Source organism: Chiloscyllium plagiosum, chromosome 34 (assembly GCF_004010195.1).
Source record: "Chiloscyllium plagiosum isolate BGI_BamShark_2017 chromosome 34, ASM401019v2, whole genome shotgun sequence".
NCBI classification, from domain to species: Eukaryota; Metazoa; Chordata; class Chondrichthyes; order Orectolobiformes; family Hemiscylliidae; genus Chiloscyllium; species Chiloscyllium plagiosum.
In genome coordinates, this window is record NC_057743.1 from 2,135,851 (window position 1) to 2,159,913 (window position 24,063).

General features: G+C 41.1%; 1 protein-coding gene across 1 annotated transcript in view; it reads right to left on the reverse strand.

The window, feature by feature from the left end:
- The window catches only part of LOC122540174 (complement C1q subcomponent subunit B-like), a 52,051-nt gene that overhangs the window by 1,759 nt on the left and 26,229 nt on the right, over positions 1-24,063 (reverse strand). The window contains exon 2 of the mRNA XM_043675509.1: positions 2,996-3,180. Within this exon, the coding sequence (XP_043531444.1) occupies positions 2,996-3,180 (185 nt within the window). The remainder of the gene's footprint in view (positions 1-2,995; positions 3,181-24,063) is intronic.

Below are 24,063 nucleotides of genomic sequence, written 5' to 3' on the forward strand. Positions count from 1 at the left end.
ACCCTTGATCAGGCTCTGACACTCAAGCAAAAACATTCCAAGTTTGACCAATCTCCCCTTATAGCTATTTCATTCCAATCCAAGCAACATCCTGGTAAATCCAAAATGAAACAGTGTTCTGATGATTAATTACCAAACTTGAAAAGTTAACTCAGCTTTTTCCCACAGTTACTGCCGGACGTACTTAGATTTAGATTACTTACAGTGTGGAAACAGGCCCTTCGGCCCAACAAGCGCAACCCACCCATACCCCTACACCTAACACTACGGGCAATTTAGCATGGCCAATTCACCTGACCTGCACATCTTTGGAGTGTGGGAGGAAACCGGAGCACCCGGAGGAAACCCACGCAGACACGGGGAGTATGTGCAAACTCCACACAGACAGTTGCCTGAGGCGGGAATTGAAACCGGGTCTTTGGCGCTGTGAGGCAGCAGTGCTAACCACTGTGCCACCGTGCCGCCCACTTAAAGGGCTTTTGCCCGAAACGTCGATTTTCCTGCTCCTCGGATGCTGTCTGACCTTCTGTGCTTTTCCAGCACCACTCTGATCCAAAAACTGCTGGCAATTTCTGTTTTTGATCCCGGTAAACCTCTTCTGCACCCTCTCTAAAGCCTCCATATCCTTCCTGTGTTGTGCAACAAGAACAACACAATATTCCAAAGGCGGCCTATCGAGACTCTTGTACAGCCACAACATGACTTTATAACTTTTGAACTCAATGAAAACAGTAAGAACTGGAGATGCTGTAAATCAAAAACAAAAACAGAACTTTCTGGAAAAGCTAAGCGGGTCTGGAGGCATCCGTGAAAAGAAATCAGAGTTAACATTTCAGATCTCATTCTGAGGAACCAGACCTGAAACGTTAACTCTGATTTCGCTTCACAGATGCTGCCAAACCTGCTGAGCTTTTCTAGCAAATTCAGCTTTTGTACTTAATGCCCTGACCAATGAAGGCAAGCATGCCTTCTTTATCACATTATCCACTTGTGTCACTACTTTTAGGGTGCTATGGACTTACACCCCTCTGTATATCAATGTTGCCATTTACTATATACATTTTTAATGCATTTGGCCTCTAGACTTACTTATGTCTACAATCATCATAAACTTATGGAGTTATGATCACTTTTCCCAAAATACTCTCCCATTAAAACTTCAATCACCTGGCGAGGCTAATTCTCCAATGTAATACAGACCCTTCCCTAGTTAGACAATATGCGTATTGTTTTAAGAAGCCCCCCTAGATGCACCAAACAAATGCTGCCTCATTCAACCGTCTGCAACTAAGACAATCCCAATCTATACTGGGGAAATTAAAATCACCTCCTGCAATAATCCTATTGTTTTTACATCATTCAATGATGTTTCTCATATCTTTTCCTTTGTCTCCCGCTGGGTATCAGCAGGCCTATAGTATAATACCATCATAGTGATTGTACCTTTCTCATTCCTAAGTTCAACCCGTATGACATTGCTACATGAGCGCTCCAAGATGTCCTGTCTTAGTACAGATATGACATTCTCCATAACCAATAATACAGCTCCTCCACACCTTTTACACTACTCTCTGCCATACCTGAAACATTTAAACCCTGGAGTCTGTCTTGAACATACAAATTAAGATCGACAGTTGGCCATTCGACTCCTTGAGCCCGCACCAATAAAATCTTGGCTCAGTATGTTACCTCTGCCTTTCTTTTTGTCTTTTATTTGATTTGTGTTAGGTTTGGATTCTATGTTTACAAGAATGTACAGAACAACCTCGATTATCTGATTAAGATGGGCAGGGAGAATTTTGTTTAGATAACTGATTGTTCGGTAACTGATTGTTTGAATAGTGCATAACATTTTTACAGGACCTTGAGATCTTGTTCAGATAATCTGCAATTCGGATAATTGATGTTCAGATAACCAAGGCTGTTCTGTAATCAGTTCCATGAATAAACAGATGATGAAAAACATGAGTAGCTTGTATTAATGACTTTTCCCTTTCCTTGTCATTTTGGGGAGTGGGAAGATGAGCAGGGTTTTTGACCAGGGAAAGATTCGAACTGCTACCTTTCCAGCAGGTGCTTAGAAGGAAATTTTGAGAGGAAAAGGCAACAACTTGAGGAATGGGAAATCAATCTTCCATTTTAAAACTTGTAGGGAGATTGATTTGCAGACTGGAAATGTTCTGAATTAAAGTTCTGGATAACAGTTTAGTATTAACTTTTTGCCAGGAGATTATTGTATCTGTGTCACAATGCTTATTTTATCTCTTGTAACATAAGAAACTGGCTGTGAATAGTGTGCTTTTGAAGAATCCAACAGACATTGATTACAGTGAACAATTACAGACAAACATTATCTTCCTCAGGCACATAAATATCTGGCTAATACAATAGAAGAGTATGTTTTCTGAATAGTGTCATGCTTCAAGTGATTCAACCTAAGATGGAGAATTAGATTAATATAGTCTCAGGTCACATCATGTGATACTGTGATGATATTATGAGGATGTCCTTTAAAGACATTTTGATACACTGAAAATGAAACATAACAAACATGCCCTTTTTCTTCAAAAGCTAAAAATTAATCCCAAGCAGATATATATAGCAAAGGTAAATGTCCCATAATACTAGCAGACCATAAACTGTTCTCTCATTAGAAAGAGACAATTGATGGTTTAACTTGAGGGTCATCATACTACCTTAGGTGAGGGGTGAGGTTGAGAAAATGGTAACCTCAGTGATTGAATCCACAATGTTGGTGTCACTTTGCATTGTAGGCCAGCCATCTAACTAACAGGGCTAGCCACCCTTCAGCAGATCAACAGACATGTATTGACAATGATCATGATCACTACAAGGAAAGGATATCACATTTTATTTGCTCTTAGTTGAGATATAAACCGAGAGCACTACAGATGTACCCTTCTAAGAAAGGTTTGGTTTGCCAGTGAGGATTTTAACTGGATGAAGTCTGGAAAGTTGAAGCTCTTTGAATTACCTGGATGTCCTTTCCTGCCAGATGGCCCATCCTTGCCATTTTTGCCAGGTGCCCCAGGCATTCCAGGTTGCCCAGGGGAGCCGTGAATGCCAGAAGATGCCGGACAGGTATCTTGAGCTGATGATGCCACCACCAATAAGAGGAAGACCAATCCCACATGTGCCATGTCAGGGAGCACTGTAAAACTAAGGTATACATTCATTACGAGAGTACAACATGCCAAACAAAGACGGTGCCACTGATTTATCTTGACCTGCAAACTCCAGTACAAAAATATACTATTCCAAAGTCTGTGCTAACATTGAAAAAAAAACCCAAAGAATTGCACATCCTGGAAGTCTGAACCAAAAGTACAAATTCCTGGAAAACCTCAGCAGATCTGGCAGCATTTGTGGAGAGAAAGCAGTACTAACATTTCAAGTCCAGTGACCCCTCTTCAGAACTGATTGTAGCTAGGAAAACGTTGATATACATGTTAGTGATGGGGTGGGGGGATAGGTGAGTGTAAATGTTAGGTGGAGATGAAGCCCAGACAGAAAGATTTTTAGTCAAGCAAAGTCAGAAGTCATATGCCACCAGATTGTAGCCCAACCAGTTTATTTGTAATCTGTTTATCTGTAATTTGGAACACTGTTTCTTCATCAGGTGAAGTGGAGAGAACTTGACAAAGGAGCAGCGCTCCGAAAGCTTGTAATTTCAAATAAACCTGTTGGACTCTAACTTGGTGTTTTATGACTTCTAACTTTGCACACCTCAGTTCAACACCAACCAGTTTATTTGTAATCTTAAGCTTTTGGAACACTGTTTCTTCATCAGGTGAAGTGGAGAGAACTTGACAAAGGAGCAGCGCTCCGAAAGCTTGTAATTTCAAATAAACCTGTTGGACTCTAACTTGGTGTTTTATGACTTCTAACTTTGCACACCTCAGTTCAACATCACCACATTTAGTCAGGCAGATAAAAGAATAGGTAAAAGTTCAGCCTGGGAGAATCAATAGCTAATGCGAACCATTAGTGGCTGACAATGGTTTGGTTGGGGTAGCAGCTCATGTGATGACAAGGCCTTGTGTGTGGGGGTTGGATAAAGACATGGGAGAAGGTGCTCAGGTCCTGAAATTATTGAACTCAATGTTAAGTCCTGAAGGCTGCAAGGTTCCCAAGCAAAACATGAGATGCCGTTCTTTCAGCTTATGCTGAGCTACACTGGAGCACTGCAGCAAGCCTGAAACAGAGATGTTGAGTAGGAATACACTGCTGTGTTAAAGTGGCAAGTAACAGAAAGCTCCAGATCAGGCTTTAGAGGCTTCTATAATGACTCTATTCCATTCTTCTAGTTTCTCCATCTCCAGTTGCATCTGTCACTCTGATGCTGGCTTCTACATGTTTGCCTCCAAAATGTTCACCTTCTTCTTCAATCGAGAATTCCTCACCATTGTGGTTGGAAAGGGCCTTCAGTCATGGCTGACCCATCTCCCACACTTTGGCCATCACTCCTTCTCTTTCCTCTGACAATAGCTATAAGGTCTCCCTGGTTCTCACCTGCCATCCTACCAGCATCCATATGGTGGAGATAGCAGCTAATAATTAGCAAAAATAATTAGCTGCTATTTCCGCCATCTGCGGTGGGATGCCACAATGAGACACATATTTTCCTCACCTCCCTTGTCAGCCTTCCACAGGGACTGTTACCCTGGTCCAATTCTCTTCCACTCCCTACACGTCCCCACATTCCTACATCACGTTTCTATGCAATCGCGGAAGGTGTAACATCTGCCCATTTCCCTCCTCACTATCCAAGGCCCTACACTAAACTTCCAAGTGAACTCGTGATTTACCTGCACTTCACTTAATCTAGTCTATTGTATTCACTGCTCACAATGTCATCTCCTGTACACCAGGGAGACAAAATACAGACTGGTTGTTCACTTTGACCTTCTGCCCTGTCTGCAAAAATTGCCCTCAACTTCTTCTTGCTTGCCACTTCAACACATGTGTTCTCTGGCCAATATCTTTGTCATGGTATTGCCACAGCGCTCCAGTGAAGCTCAGCACAAGCTGGAAGAACAACACCTCATTTTCAGTTGAGGATTCTGCAGCCTTCAGGACTCAATATCGAGTTGAACTATTTCAGGACCCTGAGTGCCTTCTTCCATGTCTTTACCCAACCCCCACACATGAGGCCTTGTCATCACATGGAGTAATAACACAAAAAAAAAATTGTTTTCAACCATTAATCATCCCCATTAGCAGCTATACATTCTCCCACACTGACCTTTCGCCATTTCCCAGTCTGACCAATTGTTTTTATCTCTCTGTTTGAGCTCCATCTCCACCTATCATTAACTCCTCTCCCATCCCCGCATCCCATTTTCAGCAACCTTGATACCAACCTTTTCCTAGTTACAATCAGTTCTGAAGAACTGAACCTGAAACATTAACTTCCCTTTCTCTCCACAGATGTGGCTAGACCTGCTGAGTTTTTCCAGCAATTTCTTTCTTTCTGTGCTAATGTTGATGTTGCTATAGAGTATGAACAAGTGTCACTCAAGGGATTTTAATTTTCAATCTTGGATTCTATTTGAATGGCTAAAATGGTAAGTGATAAATCTCAGATGAATGAGATGAATGGACATAAATAGTTGGGACAAAACTATTGCTTTTGAAGTGCAGCCTCTTTGTGAATAAAATGCTCACAAACCTTTTCAGAATATAGAGGAGACCCGTGAGCCATTAATGTCTCAGCAATGTCATCAGCATCAGACAGATTTAACTAACCAGGTAAAGCAGCTCAGTCCTGAGAATGTATGTGCTCATTCTCAAGCAGTGATATGATGTTGGACTGACATGCTTTGTTCTATCTCATCTGGCACTTCTTTGCATTACAAAGGGACACTGCTCAATAATCCTCTTGTTGTAAAGTAGCCATCGCCATGAATGTCACAATGCCTAACCTGTGACTGGATTCCGATTTCCTGATAAGGTCATCTCTGACTATGAAAGTGTCAGATTATCTTCCAGTGGCTAGCAGATCCCTTCCCAAAGATGGTTGGCTAGATAAAGTTCAAGATGCTGATTTGAACCCTTGACATCTGTGCCCCACAAGAAAACCTGAGCTATAACTTCAAAGCTCAACTCTCATCCTCTTTTGACCCAGGATCCGGTTCCCGTGAATCTGACCATGATCCAGCTCCTTGTAGGAGTGGCCCAGATCTGGCTCTGGGTTTTGCTGGTGTGATTGTAGTGTGGGGAGAAAGTGAGGTCTGCAGATGCTGGAGATCAGAACTGAAAATGTGTCGCTGGAACAGCGCAGCAGGTCAGGCAACATCCAGGGAACAGGAGAATCGACGTTTCGGGCATAAGCCCTTCTTCAGGAAGTTGTTGTTACTGCCCCTATCAGGCATCAGAGTGAAGTTGAACATCTGGCCTTGATCTGACCTGATCTGTGTACTTAAAATGGGCCTTGCTTCCTTACTGGGAATGTCCTTCTAAGTTGCACCGGTTCATGTTAGGAACAGGATTGGATGAGTAAGTGGACAATATAATTTTCATTATTCATTTCCTGCTTAATCATGTAGAGGCCTAAAGATCAGGGCCCAGCATTTCACCAACTGGGGAAACCTATTCTGTTATCAGGTAAGGGAAACACAAAACAAAAAGTGAGTCATCTTCAACATGGAATCCATTTTCAACATGAAAGGGACTGAGCAAAATGGCAGTTGATAGTTATGTTGCTTTGGAATTTGAATATGAAGTGCCTCCTTCTTCGAGCTCACAGTATCAGAGAATCCTGTCAGTGCCATTCCAAAAGGCATCCAACACAGACCTACACCCCCATTCTATTCCATACCCGCACATTTACCATGGTTAACCCACCTAACCTGCACATCCCTGGACACTGTGCAGCACTTTAGCATGGCCAATCCACCCTAACCTGCATTTGTTTAGACTGTGGAGGAAATCGGAACACATGGTGGAGATGCACACAGAGGCGAGGAGAATGTGGAAACTCAATGGAGAGAGTCGTCCAAGGCTGAAATCGAGCCTGGTCCCTGGTACTTTGAGGAAGTAGTGTCACTCTGGAAGGAAATTGATTGGCAATATCGGCAACACACACCCACCTTTAGTGGAATACACTGGCAAGGCCAAGCCTTTATACACTGTGCTCTGGAAAGTAACCCAGTCCGCAGTGGACATGATCAGAGGTATGCAGACCAGCCTGTTATATAGCTTAATGACCCTGAAGATTGGCTCATTGGCTCAAAATGCCCCTAGGCTTAACAGAGGGGAATTAGGCGGGATTCCAATTCCCAATGAATATTTATTTACCAGTGCAGTCATGTGCAAATATACAGACACAAATGTGGTCAGGACAAAATTCTGCAGCTTTTCACAGTTAAGCAGCCTTTTTGTTCTGTAAATTACTACTCATATATATAAAAAAGAAAATCTTGCTGATTTACCTGAGATCTATTTGGCATTATGCCCTCAAAGCATAATAAAAGTTTGTCCCCTTTCCCAGGAGAAGAACCAAGTGATTTAAATAAAAACATCAATAAAGTGGAGAGACAAGCTGTTTGAAATTATTAGACAATCCTTAATTTGGGATCAGCTACTTTAGTGTCAAGAAATTACAACAAATTTCAAGTTTTTATAAATATTTTATTACTTAAAGGATTTAAGCTCAAATGTAAACGATATCATATTTTCAGAAATAACAATTCTGTCCCCAAATTTATTCAACACTCTCTGCACAGAGAAATATCTCTCCTGAAAGAGTTAACCCTGGATTAACAAATGCATTACACAGACCTCGAAACACTCATGAGTATTTCAATTCAGCAGCATTTATATATACAATTAGATTTATTAAAATATTGAAAAACTGTTTGATTTTGCTAGATCTTACCTTGAATGCTGTCTGAAAGTTTAGTGAAGAAATGAAGTTGTGAGAGATATTGCACAATTCTGAAAAAAACACTGAGAGACCAAAAGAGGGAGGTCCAAGCTGCATGCATACAGGATTGGAATTGGCAGCTGGCAAAGCGATAAAATCCTTCAGAATAGCACCAGTGAGTTCAGTGAAGATGAATGCCAAGTTTCACTTCCCCTTTACAAGACATTTATTGTGAGTCATGCTCATTTTTGTATTTTGCTGTTGTATTCATTTAATGATTGAAACACATGTGGAATTGGAATTACCTTAAACCTTTTCTAAAAATCTGACCAATCACGTGAATTTTATATGTTTGTGCTGTTTCCAGTTTCTTCCAACCTTTGCTGAAATAGTTCTGTGACTGCCACACACCTTCCTACAACTCTCTCAAGTTAGAAAACCACCTTGGAGATTTGAACAAATAATTTTTTTTAAAATTTGATTACATACCGCATTGTGGAACATCACAACTGTGAAATTCTCAGGTCGAAACAGTAAGATTCAGACAGTAGCTTTCAAACTCAGAATGGTATGTGATGTTAAACGACTTCTCCCTCAAGATTTATTATCCCTACAATGTGGAAGGACACCATTGAGCTTTTTGAGTCTACACTGACTCGCTGAAGGGCGTCCCACCAGGACCCAAACCCTCTACCCTATAACCCTGCATTCCCCGTGGCCAACCCACCTAACCGTGCACATCTTTGGAATGTGGGAAGAAACCAGAGCATCCGGAAGAAATGCACGCAGACTCAGGGAGAATGTGCAAACTCCACACAGACAATCACCATGGCTGGAATTGAACCTGGGTCCCTGGCACTGTGAGACAGCAGTGTTAGCCACCATGCTCTGCTGGTGTATGAGTAAGGTAGAAGGGCTTATGCCCGAAACGTCGATTCTCCTGTTCCCTGGATGCTGCCTGACCTGCTGCGCTTTTCCAGCAACACATTTTCAGCTCTGATCTCCAGCATCTGCAGACCTCACTTTCTCCTATGAGTAAGGTAGCCTTGAGTGGACAAAATGCACCATATACAATTATTTGAATACATCTACTTTTTGTAAGTGAGAGACATAGTATGTTTCAATGGGTTGTTTCCAGAAGTTTATACAATCAAACCAAAACATTTTGTGAACATTCAGCAGCATTCACATTATTCTAATGTTTACATTAATTTAACAATGAAGTTAGTCAAATGCCTGGAAATTTGCTTACCTACTGAAAATAGTTCACTTTGAAACATAATCACTTTGGTCTTGCAGAACATTTCAGCTCATGAGCAGGATAATGTCTGACATTAGGTACAGTCACACTTAATTCATGTTCTTCATCGAAGATGTTGGAATCAGATTTGATAATTATGAATGGGGTTTTCAATGCTTTGCATAATGATAAGTGTCATGTGATGAACTGAGAACTGTACTTAGCAATGATTATTATTCTTTTCTTGTTGATCGCAATAAACGAGTGTCATGTTTCACCAGTACAATACCTTTTGCTAGCTCTAATGTCATTCATTTTGCATTAGTCTGATTCAATCTTCTCGTTTTGATTTCTTTCCCATACATAGTAATCATTAGTTACATGGGGCATTCCAGGAAGACATGTGCACATAGGATATGCATAACTGAGTGTAGCTTTTCCACACTCAAGTGAACAATCACCCTGTAATTGCAAAGAAAACATTACAGTTCTTGCTTCCTGACTTTACTGTTAGCTATATTTGTACTTATCACTTTTGTTTGTAAAACTCTTGACTTAAAATAAAGGGAAAACTTCAGCTCTTGGCCAAAGGGTGTGATCTTTCAATGAGTAAACTGCAAGTAGTTTACTGAACTCATCGTTGTTGTCACTTCAGGCACTTCCCTGGTTATTCTAGATCTCCTACACATTTGTAACACCTTCCACTTTCTGTGGGTCAGATGGATTCCTTACAGCTGAGCAGATGATTAAAGAACGAGATTCTGGTTTAATTGGACAAGCAATTTTCTTTCTCCCAAAGTAATTACATTTACCAAGATGTTGTAGTCATATGTATGTTTGTCTCTAGTTTATTTCCAGTGTGACTCTAAGTAAGGATGTCATCGCTGATGTTCAAAGTCTCTTCAAGTCTTTGAAGTCCAAACTGAATCGTAGAGACATAGAGGTCTACAGCACAGAAAAAAACAACCCTTTGGCCTATTGAGTCTGTGCCAGTTACTGGTAACTACCTAACTGAGGAGCAACTACTTCATGCAGAGAGTGGTGCATATATGGGATGGGCTGCCAGAGAAAGTTGACACAAGTACAATAGCAACATTTAAAAATCCTTTGGACAGGTACATGGATGGGAAGGGGTTAGAGGCATATGGACCAAATGTGAGCAGTTGGAACTAGCTAAGTGGACACCCTGGTCAGTATGGATCAGTTTTGGATGAAGAGCCTGTTTCCGTGCTGTATGACCCTATGACTCTTAATGGAACTCTTCACCAGTGATCTGTAACTATGGTCTGCATGTAACTTGCATGGAAAGTTTTCAGTTTGCTAAGACCAGTGAAGTGGTCAGTGTACAATTCAGGAGTGTTACTGCTGTTTGTAGAGACAGTGTATGTGACAGCAATGATGTATAGATCTGTTATCTGTGGAAGCTTCCATTTTCCAAATATGACATTTAATTGAGTTTTCATTCAGATGGCCCTGTTTCTATGAAAGTATCTACAACTGAACAGACAATGGTTACTGTCACATATTACTCATTGCTGAGTCGGGAAAAGTATGGGGTGATCCATTTTACATTGATCACTTTCTCTCACCCTTTGGCTGTGGTACTCAGCTGCAGTATCCTTAGGTGCTACTTGAGTTAGCAGATAGTGAGTGGGAAACACAAGGAAAATGGTTCGGTTTGAAATCATAGAATTCCCACAGTGTAGAAGCAGACTATTCTGCCCAGTGAATCCACACTGATCCTCTGGAGAGCATCTCGCCCAGACCCACAGCCCTACCCCATCCCTGTGACTCTGTATGTACCATTGCCAACCCATCTGGGGTGCACATTCCTGGAAACTATGGGCAATTTAACATGGCCAATCCACCTAATCCACACATCTTTGCACTGTGGGAAGAAACCAGAGTACCTGGAGGAAACCCACACAGACACAGGGAGAATGTACAATCGCCATTCAGACAGATGTCCAAGGGTGGAATCAAACCTGGGTCTCTGTCATTGTGAGGCAATCGTGCCACTCTGCTGACTTATGCACTATGCTGCACTTGCCACAGGCTTTACAGTGGTTAAAGTAAGAAGGAGAATATGGAGAATCTCTGGGATAGGAAAACAATTGCGAGGAGAAGTTCGCACTCTGCTTGTGAGTCTGCTGTTGTTCCTTTGCAAGTGATTTCCTGGCACATGAGTGATGGACAGTGTCACAGCAGATGAACTCAGAGTGTGATGTTACTGTTGGTAGCCTCAAGTTTGAAATCAATAGTGGTCATTTAACAGCCATTTTGACAGATTTCTTTCTTTCTCAAATGTTTATTGTATGTTTGATGAGAAAAATATTCTTTGATTGTTTTGATTTCCCTTTCAACATGCTCTATAAAGTTACATTTGACTGCTAGTTGCCTCAATCACATGCAATATTGTTCAACTGTCTCATTTGCTGCTTGCTTCACACATCAGAAGTCAATTGTATTGATTCTTGCAATTATCTCATTTTGATTTAGTCATAGCAATGTTTAATTTGTGCAGGTGTCTCAAAGATATGTTTTAATTCTTCAGTTCCCTAATGGAGAAGTAATGCCTTTTGCATAACTAGCCATTGTGCCTTCAAAACTTGGCAACCACTTTTGTTTATGTTGGAATGTGGATGAAGACTCCAGATATCCATCAAAACATTTGGCATAAACAGTACTATGTTGATCAGCAATAATGCGTGAACAGGGATCATGTTCCCTTCCAAGAAAATGTTTCTTTGTAATGATCCAAGATTTTAATTTTGATTTGATGTTATTTTGGCATGTATATCAAATGGGCCTTTCACTTCATAACCATGAGTTGGAGTGCCTTGTGTCAAAAAATAGGCTAAGGGTCTTCCTTAATTCTTCAAATTGAAATGTTTTTTACAGAAAGTAGACAAACATCTTCCACACACAAACAATGTTTCATATTTTCATATTGTCTGGTCTGCATGTGATTCCAAACCCATGGTTGATTCTTAACTGCCCTGTGGGCAAATAAGAATAAGAAATGAATGTTGGCCCAGCCAGCGATGCTGACATCTTGTGAATGAATAATAAAAAAGCAGCAGTAATGATTTCAGACATGGAGTCAGCACAATGTCCACAAGAAAGAAATAGGCACATCAACAAGTGACATTTCAAAAAAAAGCCCTTTCAGTCAAAAAGACTCCTAATGAAAGCTTGCAAAAAGGGAAGAAAATCTGCTTTAATTTTCCCTTGATTCAAAATACTGTGCAATAGACCTTATGCAGAGAAAAGTGTTGGTTTCTGTTGGCAGTGCATGTTTCTCACTGGACCCAGACCCAGGCCTCAGTGTGTGTTTCTGGCTATTCCCAAGCCCAAGTGTGTGTTCTGGCTGTTTCCAGGCCTGACAGTATGTTTCTGACTGTTTCAAGGCTTCATTGTGTGTTTCTGGCTGCTCCGAAGCCCCAGTGTGTGTTTCTGACTGCTTCCAGGCCTCAGTGTGTGTTTCTGGCTGTTTCCTGCTGTTAGTCTGTATTTCTGGCTGTTTCCAAGTCTTGATGTGTGTTTCTGTTGTTCCCAGGTCCTAGTGTGTGTTTGTGTTGCACCCAGGCCCCAGTGTGTGTTTTGGGCCAGTCCCAGGTCTCAGCATGTGTTTCTGGTTGTTTCTACATCCTATAGTGTGTTTATGTTGCTCCCAGGCCCCAGTGCGTGTTTCTGGTTGCTCCCAGGCTCCAGTGTGTATTTCTGGCTGTTTCCAGCTCTTGGTGTGTGTTTCTGACTGCTCCCAGACCCCAGTATGTAATTCTGGGTAGGCCCAGGCCTTAGTGTGTGTTTCTGTTTGAGAATGTCATTGTGTGTCTCTGGCTTTTCACAGACCCCTGTGTGTATTTCTGGCTGGGACCAGACTGCGGTGTGTTTCTGGCAGCACCATTACCTTTACCTGATGGCTCTTTGCCAGGCAAATAATTACAAAGGAAATAGCAGAGAGTGGAGCACTAGTTGACAATGAATCATGCTCTAGATTGAGCACTCACATAACCTAAATTTGCTAAATTAACTGAGACACCTGTATAAATTAAATAATAGAAATTAACAATTAGAGAGATGTATAATGGGCATTTGATCAGTCAATATCCATTTTACATGGTTGGCCAAAGTGTAAAATAGATGTTGTGATAACTGTTAATGGCTGAAAATTGTTGTTGTGCTGTCCTCTGCATCTACTTCCTTCCCTTTTTGAAGTTATTTGCTGAAACCAATAAGAATCAGCTTTTCCAAATGGCTGGACTGCAGTAAAATTGCACACTAATATAAGGTTTTGAGCACCAAGGACAAGTAAATGACAAATCAAGTTTTGGACAGTTAGTTTGAAGGTCTGACCTTGCAATGGGACTGCACTGTGTGTCCTATTCACCAGGATAAGGGCGTCCCATTCAGAATCCTGATGCCAACATGGCATTAGGAGGATGCAGTGGAAATGGAAGAAGACCTTTGTATTCCATAATTCTTGTAGCATCCTGCAGATGAGCATTTACCTGCTGTTATCATCTGAGTGGGTTATCAGCTGAACAATGCTGAACTTATTAATTTGAATTTATAATCTTTCATTTTTTAAAGAAATTGAAAGAACAGATTTCAAACCCTCAATTAGTTGTTAAAAAAAAACCTCAAGGAGGAGAAAGTGAGGACTGCAGATGCTGGAGATCAGAGTTGAAGAATGTGGTGCTGGTAAAGCACAGTTGGTCTGGCAGTACTCGAGGAGCAGGAAAGTCAACGTTTCGAGCTTAATCTCTTTATCAGGAAACTTCCAACTGGCTGTGCTTTTCCAGAAACACAGTCTTTGATGACAAAGAAAAGAAACCCAATCTAGCAAAAGCATCTTGTTGGGTAATTAGAGCAGAGGACAATGGATGGAAAATTGAAAATAGGCTTGTAATGAATGGTATAATTAATCATCTATTATAATGAGCATTGCAAAGGATATTCTGTCTCTATATCAGGAGTAGCCAATCTACAAATATTAGCTGATCTATGTACTGTCATTAACAAAGTCAACTGACCCAGTTGACATCTATTCTGGATCAACCTCTCTTGTCTAAAACCCATTACCTCTCCTTTTGACATTTGGCATTTGTAGTTTCTACTTTCCCTCATTCTGTAATGTTTTGTAGTCTTCCATTCTGTTCCACTTGCTCCTCCCTACCTTCTTTATGCATATGTTATCTTTTTAAGTATAAAACACATTACTTTTCACTTATCTCTTCAGTTCTGAAGAAGAGTTATGTTCGACTCTGCTTCTCTCTCCATAGATGTGGTCAGATCTGCTGAGTTCCTTCAGCACTTTCCATTTTTATTTCATATCTCCAGCATCTGTATTACTTTGCTGTTGTTTCAGGATGATGGGTGTGTTTTCTTCAATCCTGGAAGAATGCAACTTTGCTCAGACAGCGTAGGGATTACTTAGGATTAGACAGGTATTGCATAAGATTTTCTTCATTCACTTGTGTGATGTGGACATTGCTGGCTCAGCTAACATTTATTGCCCATTTCTAATGTCTTTGAGAATATGGTGGCAAGCTGCCTTCTTGAACTGCTGCTGTCCATAATGTTGCAGGAACATCTGCAATGGCATTAGGGAGGGAATTCCAGGATTTTGACTCAGTAATACTGAAGGAATGGGAATATATTCCCAAATCAAGATGGTGAGTGGCTTGCAGGGAAACTGCAGGTGGTGTTGTTCCCATGTATCTGCTGACCTTGTTCTTCTCGATGCAAGTGTTTGTGGGTTTGGAAGGTGCTGTCTAAGGAACTTTGGTGAATTTCTGCACTGCATCTTATAGATTGTGCACACTGCTGCTACTGAGTGTTGGTGGTGGAGGGAGTGGACTTTTGTGGATGTGGTGCCAGTCAAGAAGGCTGCTTTGTCCTGGATGGTGTCAAGCTTCTAGAGTGTTGTTGGGGCTGCACGCATCCAAGTAAGTGGGGAATATTCCATCACCCTCCTGACTTGTGTCTTGTAGGTAATGGGCAGGCTTTAGGGATTCTATTGGTTAGTTACTTGCTGCAGAATCTAGCCTCTGACTTGCTCTTGTAGCCATTATGTTTATATAGTGAGCCCAGTGAGATTCTGGTCAATGGTTACACCTGGATGTTGATAGTGAGGGATTCAGTGAGGTAATATGATTGAATGAAGAAGCAATGGTTAGACCCTCTCTTCTCAGCTGTTCCCAGACCTTAGTGTGTGTTTCTGGCTAGGTCCAGCCTCGAATTTGCATTTCTGACTGTACCCAGGCCCCAGTGTGTGTTTCTGGCTGTACCCAGGCCCCAGTATGTGTGTTTCTGGCTGTACCAAGGTACCAGTATGTGTGTTTCTGACTGTACCCAGGCACCAATGTGTGTTTCTGGCTGTATCCATACACCAGTGTGTGTTTCTGGCTACTTTCAGGCCTCAGTGTGTGTTTCTGACTGTACCCAGATCCCAGTGTGTGTTTCTGGCTGTACTCAGATCCCAGTGTGTGTTTCTGATTGTACGCAGATCCCAATGTGTGTTTCTGACTGTATCCCAGATCCCAGTGCATGTTTCTGGCTGTACCCAGATCCCAGTGTGTGTTTCTGACTGTACCCAGATCCCAGTGTGTGTTTCTGACTGTACGCAGATCCCAATGTGTGTTTCTGACTGTACCCAGATCCCAGTGTGTGTTTCTGGCTGTACCCAGATCCCAGTGTGTGTTTCTGACTGTACCCAGATCCCAGTGCATGTTTCTGGCTGTACCCAGATCCCACTGTGTGTTTCTGACTGTACCCAGATCCCAGTGTGTGCTTTTGCCTGCTCCCAGGCCTCAGTGTATGCATTCTCAATGCCTGAGGCCTGGTATTTGTGTAGTATGAATGTTACTTATCACTTTTCAACCCAAACCTGGACATTGTCCAGGTCTTGATGCATTTGGACAGAGACTATTTCAGTATTTGATGAGTCACAAATGGTGTTGATCATTGTGCAATCATCAGTGAACATCCCCCACTTATGATCTTATGATGAAGGAAAGGTGAAGCAGCTGAAGTTGATTGGGTGAAGGATATTACCTTAAAAGACTCCTGTAGAGGTGTCCTGTAGCTGAGATGACTGCTATCAACAAACACAACCATCTTCCCAAGTTGCAGTTAATTTGACAATAAGTTTCAGCAGAACTATATCTCATCAGGAATGAGAATGTTGAAGATGGATCTTCAGTTTTTAATGAATATAGCTATAGAGTCTAGGAAATGGTTATCTGAGAAGTCAATATACATTGCATGATTGTGTGATTTAGGTGACTAACCTCTTATTTTACAAGCGCAAACAATGACATGCCTTATTCCAATAGCATTGGACTCAGATTGTCATAGGATGCAACCTGGATGAAGAGGAATTTCCTCCCTCTGAGGGCAGTGAAGCTTTAGAAGATTCTACCCCAGAGGATGGTGGAGTATTAATGATTCAAGGCAGAGTTTGATGGATTTCTAGATAATAAAGATATCAAAAGAAATGAGGGTAGTGCAGAGAAGTGGCATTGAGTTAAAAGCTTGGTCATGAGCTGGATGAATGACAGGATAGGTTAACGGTTCCAAATGTACCCATTGACTGCAGATGCTGGAAACCAGATTCTGGATTAGTGGTGCTGGAAGAGCACAGAGGTTCAGGCAGCATCCGAGGAGCAGTAAAATCGACATTTCGGGCAAAAACCCTTCATCAGGAATAAAGGCAGAGAGCCTGAAGCGTGGAGAGATAAGCTAGAGGAGGGTGGGGGTGAGGAGAAAGTAGCATATACTCTTGCTCCTATCTCCATTATTGCTGTTCAACCAATTTTGGAACAGCAACAGGCAATCTCAGTGGCTTTGGTATAGAAGTGAATCTAGATATCTGGAAGTGTATTGGCCAAATGTAAGAGTAGGAGCGCTTTCCCCCAAGAGACTGATAAGATTCAGGAGGCAGGCAGAATTCAGACAAGTGGAAGACTTTTACTGAAGCAGAGTTAATGTAGGGAAAAGGCCAAAGGATCTTCCCCAAAGCAGGACTCAACCTGAGAAATCAATTTTTCCCTTAACCTTTAGTTCAGATCGGAAGAAAGATCAATGACACACTCTGAATTTATGATACAAAGCAGTATTTTGATACACTTTCTGTTAACAATCACATACAACATGATCACTATGTTTCTCCCTCTTACTTCATATACCCAATTCTATGAGGCACCTAATTGATGATGGGTATCCCTATGGATAGCCCCAGGTTTCCATAATCTCATGGTGTTCCCCTAATCGCATGGTCTCCGCCTTGGGATCTTCCTATGCACCATATTCATTCGCATTCCAAAGTACTCCTTCAGGTCTGTCTCATGCTGGCTTATCTCTAAGGACAGCTTAAATTCTGTTATTCACTCTATTCCATTTAATCACATGCAGTTACTTCTCTTATATTTCCCACTGTCCTAATTATTTACATGAAAGTACAAACGACAGTTTGTTTTAACTTACTTGCTATGTTGAAAACTATCCCTATGATTCTGAAGAATCTTTAACTAGAACCCATTGCTTAATATTGGGAGTAATTAATTTCAAGGAAAAACTATTTACAACAAAACAACTGTAATGGTTGTTCTGGTAGCTGTTTAGGGAGGTATTAAGCTATGTCTGTCCCCTGGTGTTCATTCATTTACTGGGACAATTATTCTTCCATTAATGAGACTGGGAGTATTTACTTATCTGTTTCAAACACATGCTCTTATCAAAACTGTCTATGATGGTTATTACTCAAGGCCCACTTTACTGATTTGGAGTAGCACTGTTCAAAGTACTATTGTTTCGCTTAAGGGCTAGGACAGGCTGTCCAGTCTTGTTTGTCACCCACTTTATGTAAGCAAGCAGTTTATCCAGGTTACATCCTCCAAAGAAAGTCCTAGTCAGCAGAGATTAGATTAGATTACATTACAGTGTGGAAACAGGCCCTTCAGCCCAACAAGTCCACACCGACCCGCCGAAGCGCAACCCACCCATACCCCTACATTTACCCCTAACCTAACACTACGGGCAATTTAGCATGGCCAATTCACCTAACCTGCATATCTTTGGACTGTGGGAGGAAACCGGAGCACCCAGAGGAAACCCACGCAGACACGGAGAGAACGTGCAAACTCCACACAGTCAGTCGCCTGAGACAGGAATTGAACCCGGGACTCTGGCGCTGTGAGGCAGCAGTGCTAACCACTGTGCCACCGTGCCGCCCACTAAAGAGATTATATAATTTGGAGACAAATCTGAGAACAGATATTGTAAATTACAATCCAGATTATTTAACAAGCTTTCAGTGTAATTCTTAATGGTTATCATACTTGTGAGTATTTTGACATAATTCTTCTAATGATTGTACAGTATAATAAACCTTGATTTGACTTGTTCTTTGTTTTGAACATTATTAGGGTGTCATGTCTGACACTTTATCAGCCGGTAACTCCACTAGGCGTAGTCCTGCTCACTTTCAGACACTTCTGAAACCAATCAAGCCATTGGTTCCCATGTGGCAAGCTTTTGGAAAAAGTTCAATGGCAATTTACAAAAATGAAACTCTGAATAAAACATAAAATAAAACAAAGAACTGTGGACGCTGGAGATCTGGAGCAGAAACAGAAATTGCTGGAGAAAAGAAGAGTCACCAGACTTGAAATATTAATTCTTCTTTCTTCTCAATGATGCCGCCAGACCTGCTGAGTTTCTCCAGCAATTTCTGCTTTTTGTTCCAGAATAAAGCATCTCAGTTAACCCTAGTAGATTTTAAAAGTTGGCTCTATTGACTTTACAAAAGAGCATGCTTGTATTAAATAAGGAAGAAATGTATTTGGGTTCACATAGAGATTCCAATTTGATAAATCAGGGAGATTCATGGGTCAGGTGTACAGACTCTTCTCTCTGAAGATCAAAGATCTATGAAATTGGTTTGTAGCGTGTGTAAACCTTGATCTACTTCTGAGCTCAACTTCACCTCCATGGGAAGGCAGGTGAGAGAAAACCTGATAGAATTCAATGTTAATCTGATCCTGAAAATTGTTCTGATTGCAGTGGGATGTCAGGAGGAATTCTCAAGATTGACTTTTGTTTCCTTCACATTTTTTCTCTGCACAATGTTGTTGGCGAGGTGAGAAATAAAGGGGAATCACAATGCTCAAGGGATCCTGATTCTGTATTTCAGGATCGATGGAACAGCTGCTCTTCTCCTGTCAGTTTTGTACATTTCTGCATTTGGCTGCATTTCACATGTGAAAGTTGATTGCACATTGTTCAATGTAATTTAGACTGAAGTAGGGATCAGGTGGAGAGGGGAAGATGAGGAATTAGCCCAAACAATTGTAAATGTAGTTATGCAGAGAGATGAGTCAGGCTTTTAAAATAAAGTCAAAGAAGATTTGATTTAAAATGAATCGTGTTTTATAAGATTATGAGAAGTTTTACTCAATATAATGAGATATGAAAAGCATGTCTTTCAAAATAGCTTGTGATTGGGAAACAATTTATAGAACAGATTTTCCCTGGAGGGAATGTCACTGTAGGGGTTAAATGTCTGTTACAATAAATTAAACATTATTTTATCTGAGATCATCATGAAGATGTTATTAGAACTGACATTTTGTGGAGAACGGTAGATAGTTGTCTCAATCTTCTTTGAATTTGTGATGAATTAATTCAGATGATGCATTAAATTGTTTGATTGAGAAACAAAATAGAAACAACTGAGAAGGCTAATTGACCATTGTGTGCTTCATCAGTACAAAACTTCATAAATGTGTCATTTTCATTTAAAAAGCTGCCCATAAAGCACATGAACAATTAAAATCTATAACAACCTGGAGAAATGGGACATTATCTACTCCATTAGGAGAAGCAAAAATACAGGATGGATTCTGGTGTGGTTTGATTGCTGTGGATTATGGCAAGGTGTGTGGAAGAATCAGACAAGAAGTCTGGTGAGGTCCACCTCAACATCAGAAGCATTTTATTCCATTTTACTAATATTTTGCCAAGGGTGAGGAATATTTCCCATGAGGTAGAGGCATGTTACCAGTTAAGGACTAGTTATTATTGCTAGTTAAGCACCTTGTTAACAGCCAGACTCACTTAATTAATATTCACCTTCCTGTTTTGCCAAACACACCAAACAAACTAGACATTGAGCATTTTCAACAGGAAACCCAAAGCATGCACCTGGTTAATTCAGCTCACTGCTTGTTGCAAAGGACCTCTATGTTACTTAGAACCAAACAACTTTTCAGGACTTCAATCGCATGTACTCACTGTTCAGTGACATTAGCATTCAACATTTGCCAACCCCTCATGACCAAGATTGAGCCTCTGTTATTCACTGGCAGGGGGCTCGAGAAGTAACCTCTATTGCAGGATGCACCAGCAGACAGGTTTGAAAGATTGCTTCAAGGACACTTTGTGCACACAGACAGGGACCCAGTTCACAAACTGGAGCAGGCTGCATCTCATTTTACTTCATGCTTATTCACTTAGAACCTACCTTTATGCTCACAGCATCTATACCTTGCCTTGACAGGTCAGTTGGTGCATTGGTGGTTCTCAATGCTCTTGGTGTTGAAGTATTGATGTGCTCCTTTGTGCAGGCACACAGACAAGCTGTTTGTCAGTAGAGTTTGTCTGGATAGGGAGGAGGCATCTTGCTGTACGGCACAACAAGGTGCCAATCTAAGAAGAGCATGTGCCAACTGCCTGCACATCAAACACTACACATTTGACAAATGTTCCGAGCTTTGGAAGTACCAGAGAAGGCAAAAAAGAGGAGATGGTGAATGGGAAAAAGGAGGTGAGGGAAGTCCTGAGTGTTGACAACGAACAAAGAAATTATTGCTTTCCAATGAGGAGAAAGTGATAAGAGCAAAGTTAACATGTATGTATATAAATGCATAGAGTATGGTGATTGAAACTGGAGAAATGGAAACAAAAAGTGCTCTGGGGTTTATGACATATCAGCATTGGCAGAAACATGGCTCAAGCTAGAACATGACTGGAGACATAACATCCCAAATTATAAGGTTTTTAGTAGAAACAGGATGGGTAAAAGGGGATGAGGTGCAGCAGTCTTGGTCAGGGATAATATCATTGAACAAAATATTATCCTTGAACAAAATACAACTCCTGAATTAGAATCCATATGGTTGGAAGTGAGAAACAAGAAGGCAGCAATGACCTTGTTGAATATTTATTCTCGACCTCCAAATAGTGGAGAGGAAATAGAAAAGTGTATTTGTCAGCAGATTATGGAAATCTGCAGGAAAACTCAGGTTGTGATAGTCGATGATCTCAATTACCCCAGGGTAGACTGGGGAGAATGTAGAGTATGGAGAGTGGAAGGGGAGAAATTCCTGCAATGTGTGCAGGAGAACATTCTGGAACAGTACATTTCCAGTCCTACCAGGGAGAGGCCTGTGCTGAATCTGGTCCTAGGAAATGAGGCAGGCCAAGTGGAGAATGTCAGAGTAGGGGGAGCATTGGGAAATAGTAATCAAAACATAATAAAGGTCAATATAAAGTTGGAAAGGATAAAAATCAGTAAATGATTAAGATCCCAGATAGAAAATGGGCAGATTTTAGCGGTCAAACAGTTGAACTGGAACATGTTAATTGAAATCACATTTTGATAGATAAAACAGTGGCTGAAAAATTGGAGAATTTCAAAAGGAAGCTGAATAGGGTGCAAGCTAGGTATATACCCATGTCAAATAAATATGGGCAATGCATAGCTAGAGTATCCTGTAGGAGATTGTTGATGAGAAAATAAGAAAGAAAAAGGAGGTATATGATGCATACTGTAATAACAATAGCATCAGATATCAGGAAGAATACCAGAAATGCAGGAGAGAGGCTAAGGCTGAAATAAGGAAAGCTACGAGAAAGTAAGAGGAAACAATGGTAGGTTGTGTTAAAAAAATGCAAAATGTTCTTCAGATATATTAATCATAAAAAATTAGTGGATGATAGAGTGGCATCCATAAGGAACAAGCAGGTAAAACTGCTGACTGAAGCAAAGGATATGGCAGAGGTACTAAATGAAGATTTTGCTTCTGTCTTGACCAAATCAGAAGATGGTGATGATGGCCTGGTTGAGAATGTGGGTATTGAGCAACACAACAGTATAGTGATAGAAAAAAGAAGTCCTAAAAAGGTTGGCAGCACTCCAGTTAGAGAAGTCGCCAGGCCCAGACGGATGCATCCTAGCTTGTTGAGAGAGTTAATGAAGAAAATTGTGGAGCCAGTGACAAGAAATTTTCCAGGCCTTTCTGGACATAGGACATGGGAGACCAGAGATTGGAAATGTGACACCATTGTTTAAGAAAGGGACAAAGGATTGTCTGAGAATCTTGTCAGCTTGACATCAGTAGTGGGAAAATTGACAGAGGCCAAAATATGGGATAAGATAAATATAGACTTAGAGAAAAATAAATCAAAGCTAGACAGCCAACATGGCTTTACCAAGGACAGATTGTGTCTGACAAATTTAATTGAGTTCTTTGAGAAGGTGAGACAGACAGTAGATGAGGATTATGCTGTGGATATTGCATATCTGGAACTTCAGAATGCATTTGGCATGGTGCTACTTGGCAGGTTGGTTAGCAAGTTAGAAATTTAGCGATTGATGGATCCTTGCCAGCTTGGATTAAAAGTTGGATAAAGGATAGTAAACAAAGAATAGGTTTAGATAGTCATTTCTCAAATTGCAGATGAGTTGAAAGTAGAGTTCCCCAGAGATTGGTGTTGGGACTCTTGGTTTTTCTGATTGATGTGAATTATTTGTAGATGGGTGGTGAGGGCAAAATCTCAAAATTTGCAGATGGTAGGGAGAATAGTGAATTGTGATGATGCTGAGTGACTTCAGAGGGACATTAGTAAGTTGGCCAAATGGGCAGATAGAATTCACTGCAGAGAAATGTGAGGTAGTGCATTTAGGCAGAAGAAGCATGAAGAGACAATACACGCTCAATGGTCCAACCTTAAGGGGAATACAGGATCAGAGGGACCTCAGATTCATAAAACATAGAACAGTACAGCACAGTACAGGCCCTTCAGCCCGCGATGTTGTGCCAACCTTTTATTCTACTCTAAGATCAGGCTAACCGACATACCTTGCATTGTACTATCTTCCATGTGCCTGTCCAAGAGTCATTTAAATGTCTCTAGTGTATCTGACTCTACCACCACTGCTGGCAGTATATTCCATGCATCCACCACACTCTGTGTAAAGAACCCCCCTCTGACATCTCCCCTAAGCCTTTCTCCAATCACCTTAGAATTATGCCTCCTTGTGGTAGACATTTCTGCCCTGGGGAAAAATTGTCTGGCTATCTACTATCTATGTCTCTCATCATCTTGTACAACTATCAAGTCACCTCTCATCCATCTTTGCTCCAATCAGAAAAGCCCTAGCTCCCTGACCTTTCCTTCATAAGACATGCCCTCCAGTCCAGGCAACATCCTAGTAAATCTCTTCTGCACCCTCTCTAAAGCTTCCACATCCTTCCTAGAATGAAGCAACCATAACTGAACACAACATTCCAAACATGGTCAAACCAGGGCTTTATACAGCTGCAGCATAACTTTGCAGCTCTTAAACTCAATCCCTCTTCAACTTAAAGCCAACACCTTCATAACCACCCGATCGACTTAGGTGGCAACTTTGAGGGATCAATAGATGTGGGTCCCAAGATCCCTCTATTCCTCCACACTGCGTTAATCCTGCCTTTACCATGTAATCTGCATTCAAATTCAACCTTTCAAAATGAATCAGTTCACACTTTTCCAGGTTGAAATCCAGCTCTGCATTCTGTCAATGTCCCGTTGGAAAATAGAAAAGCCCTCCACATTATCCATAACTCCACCAACTTTCGTGTCATCGACAAACTTACTAACC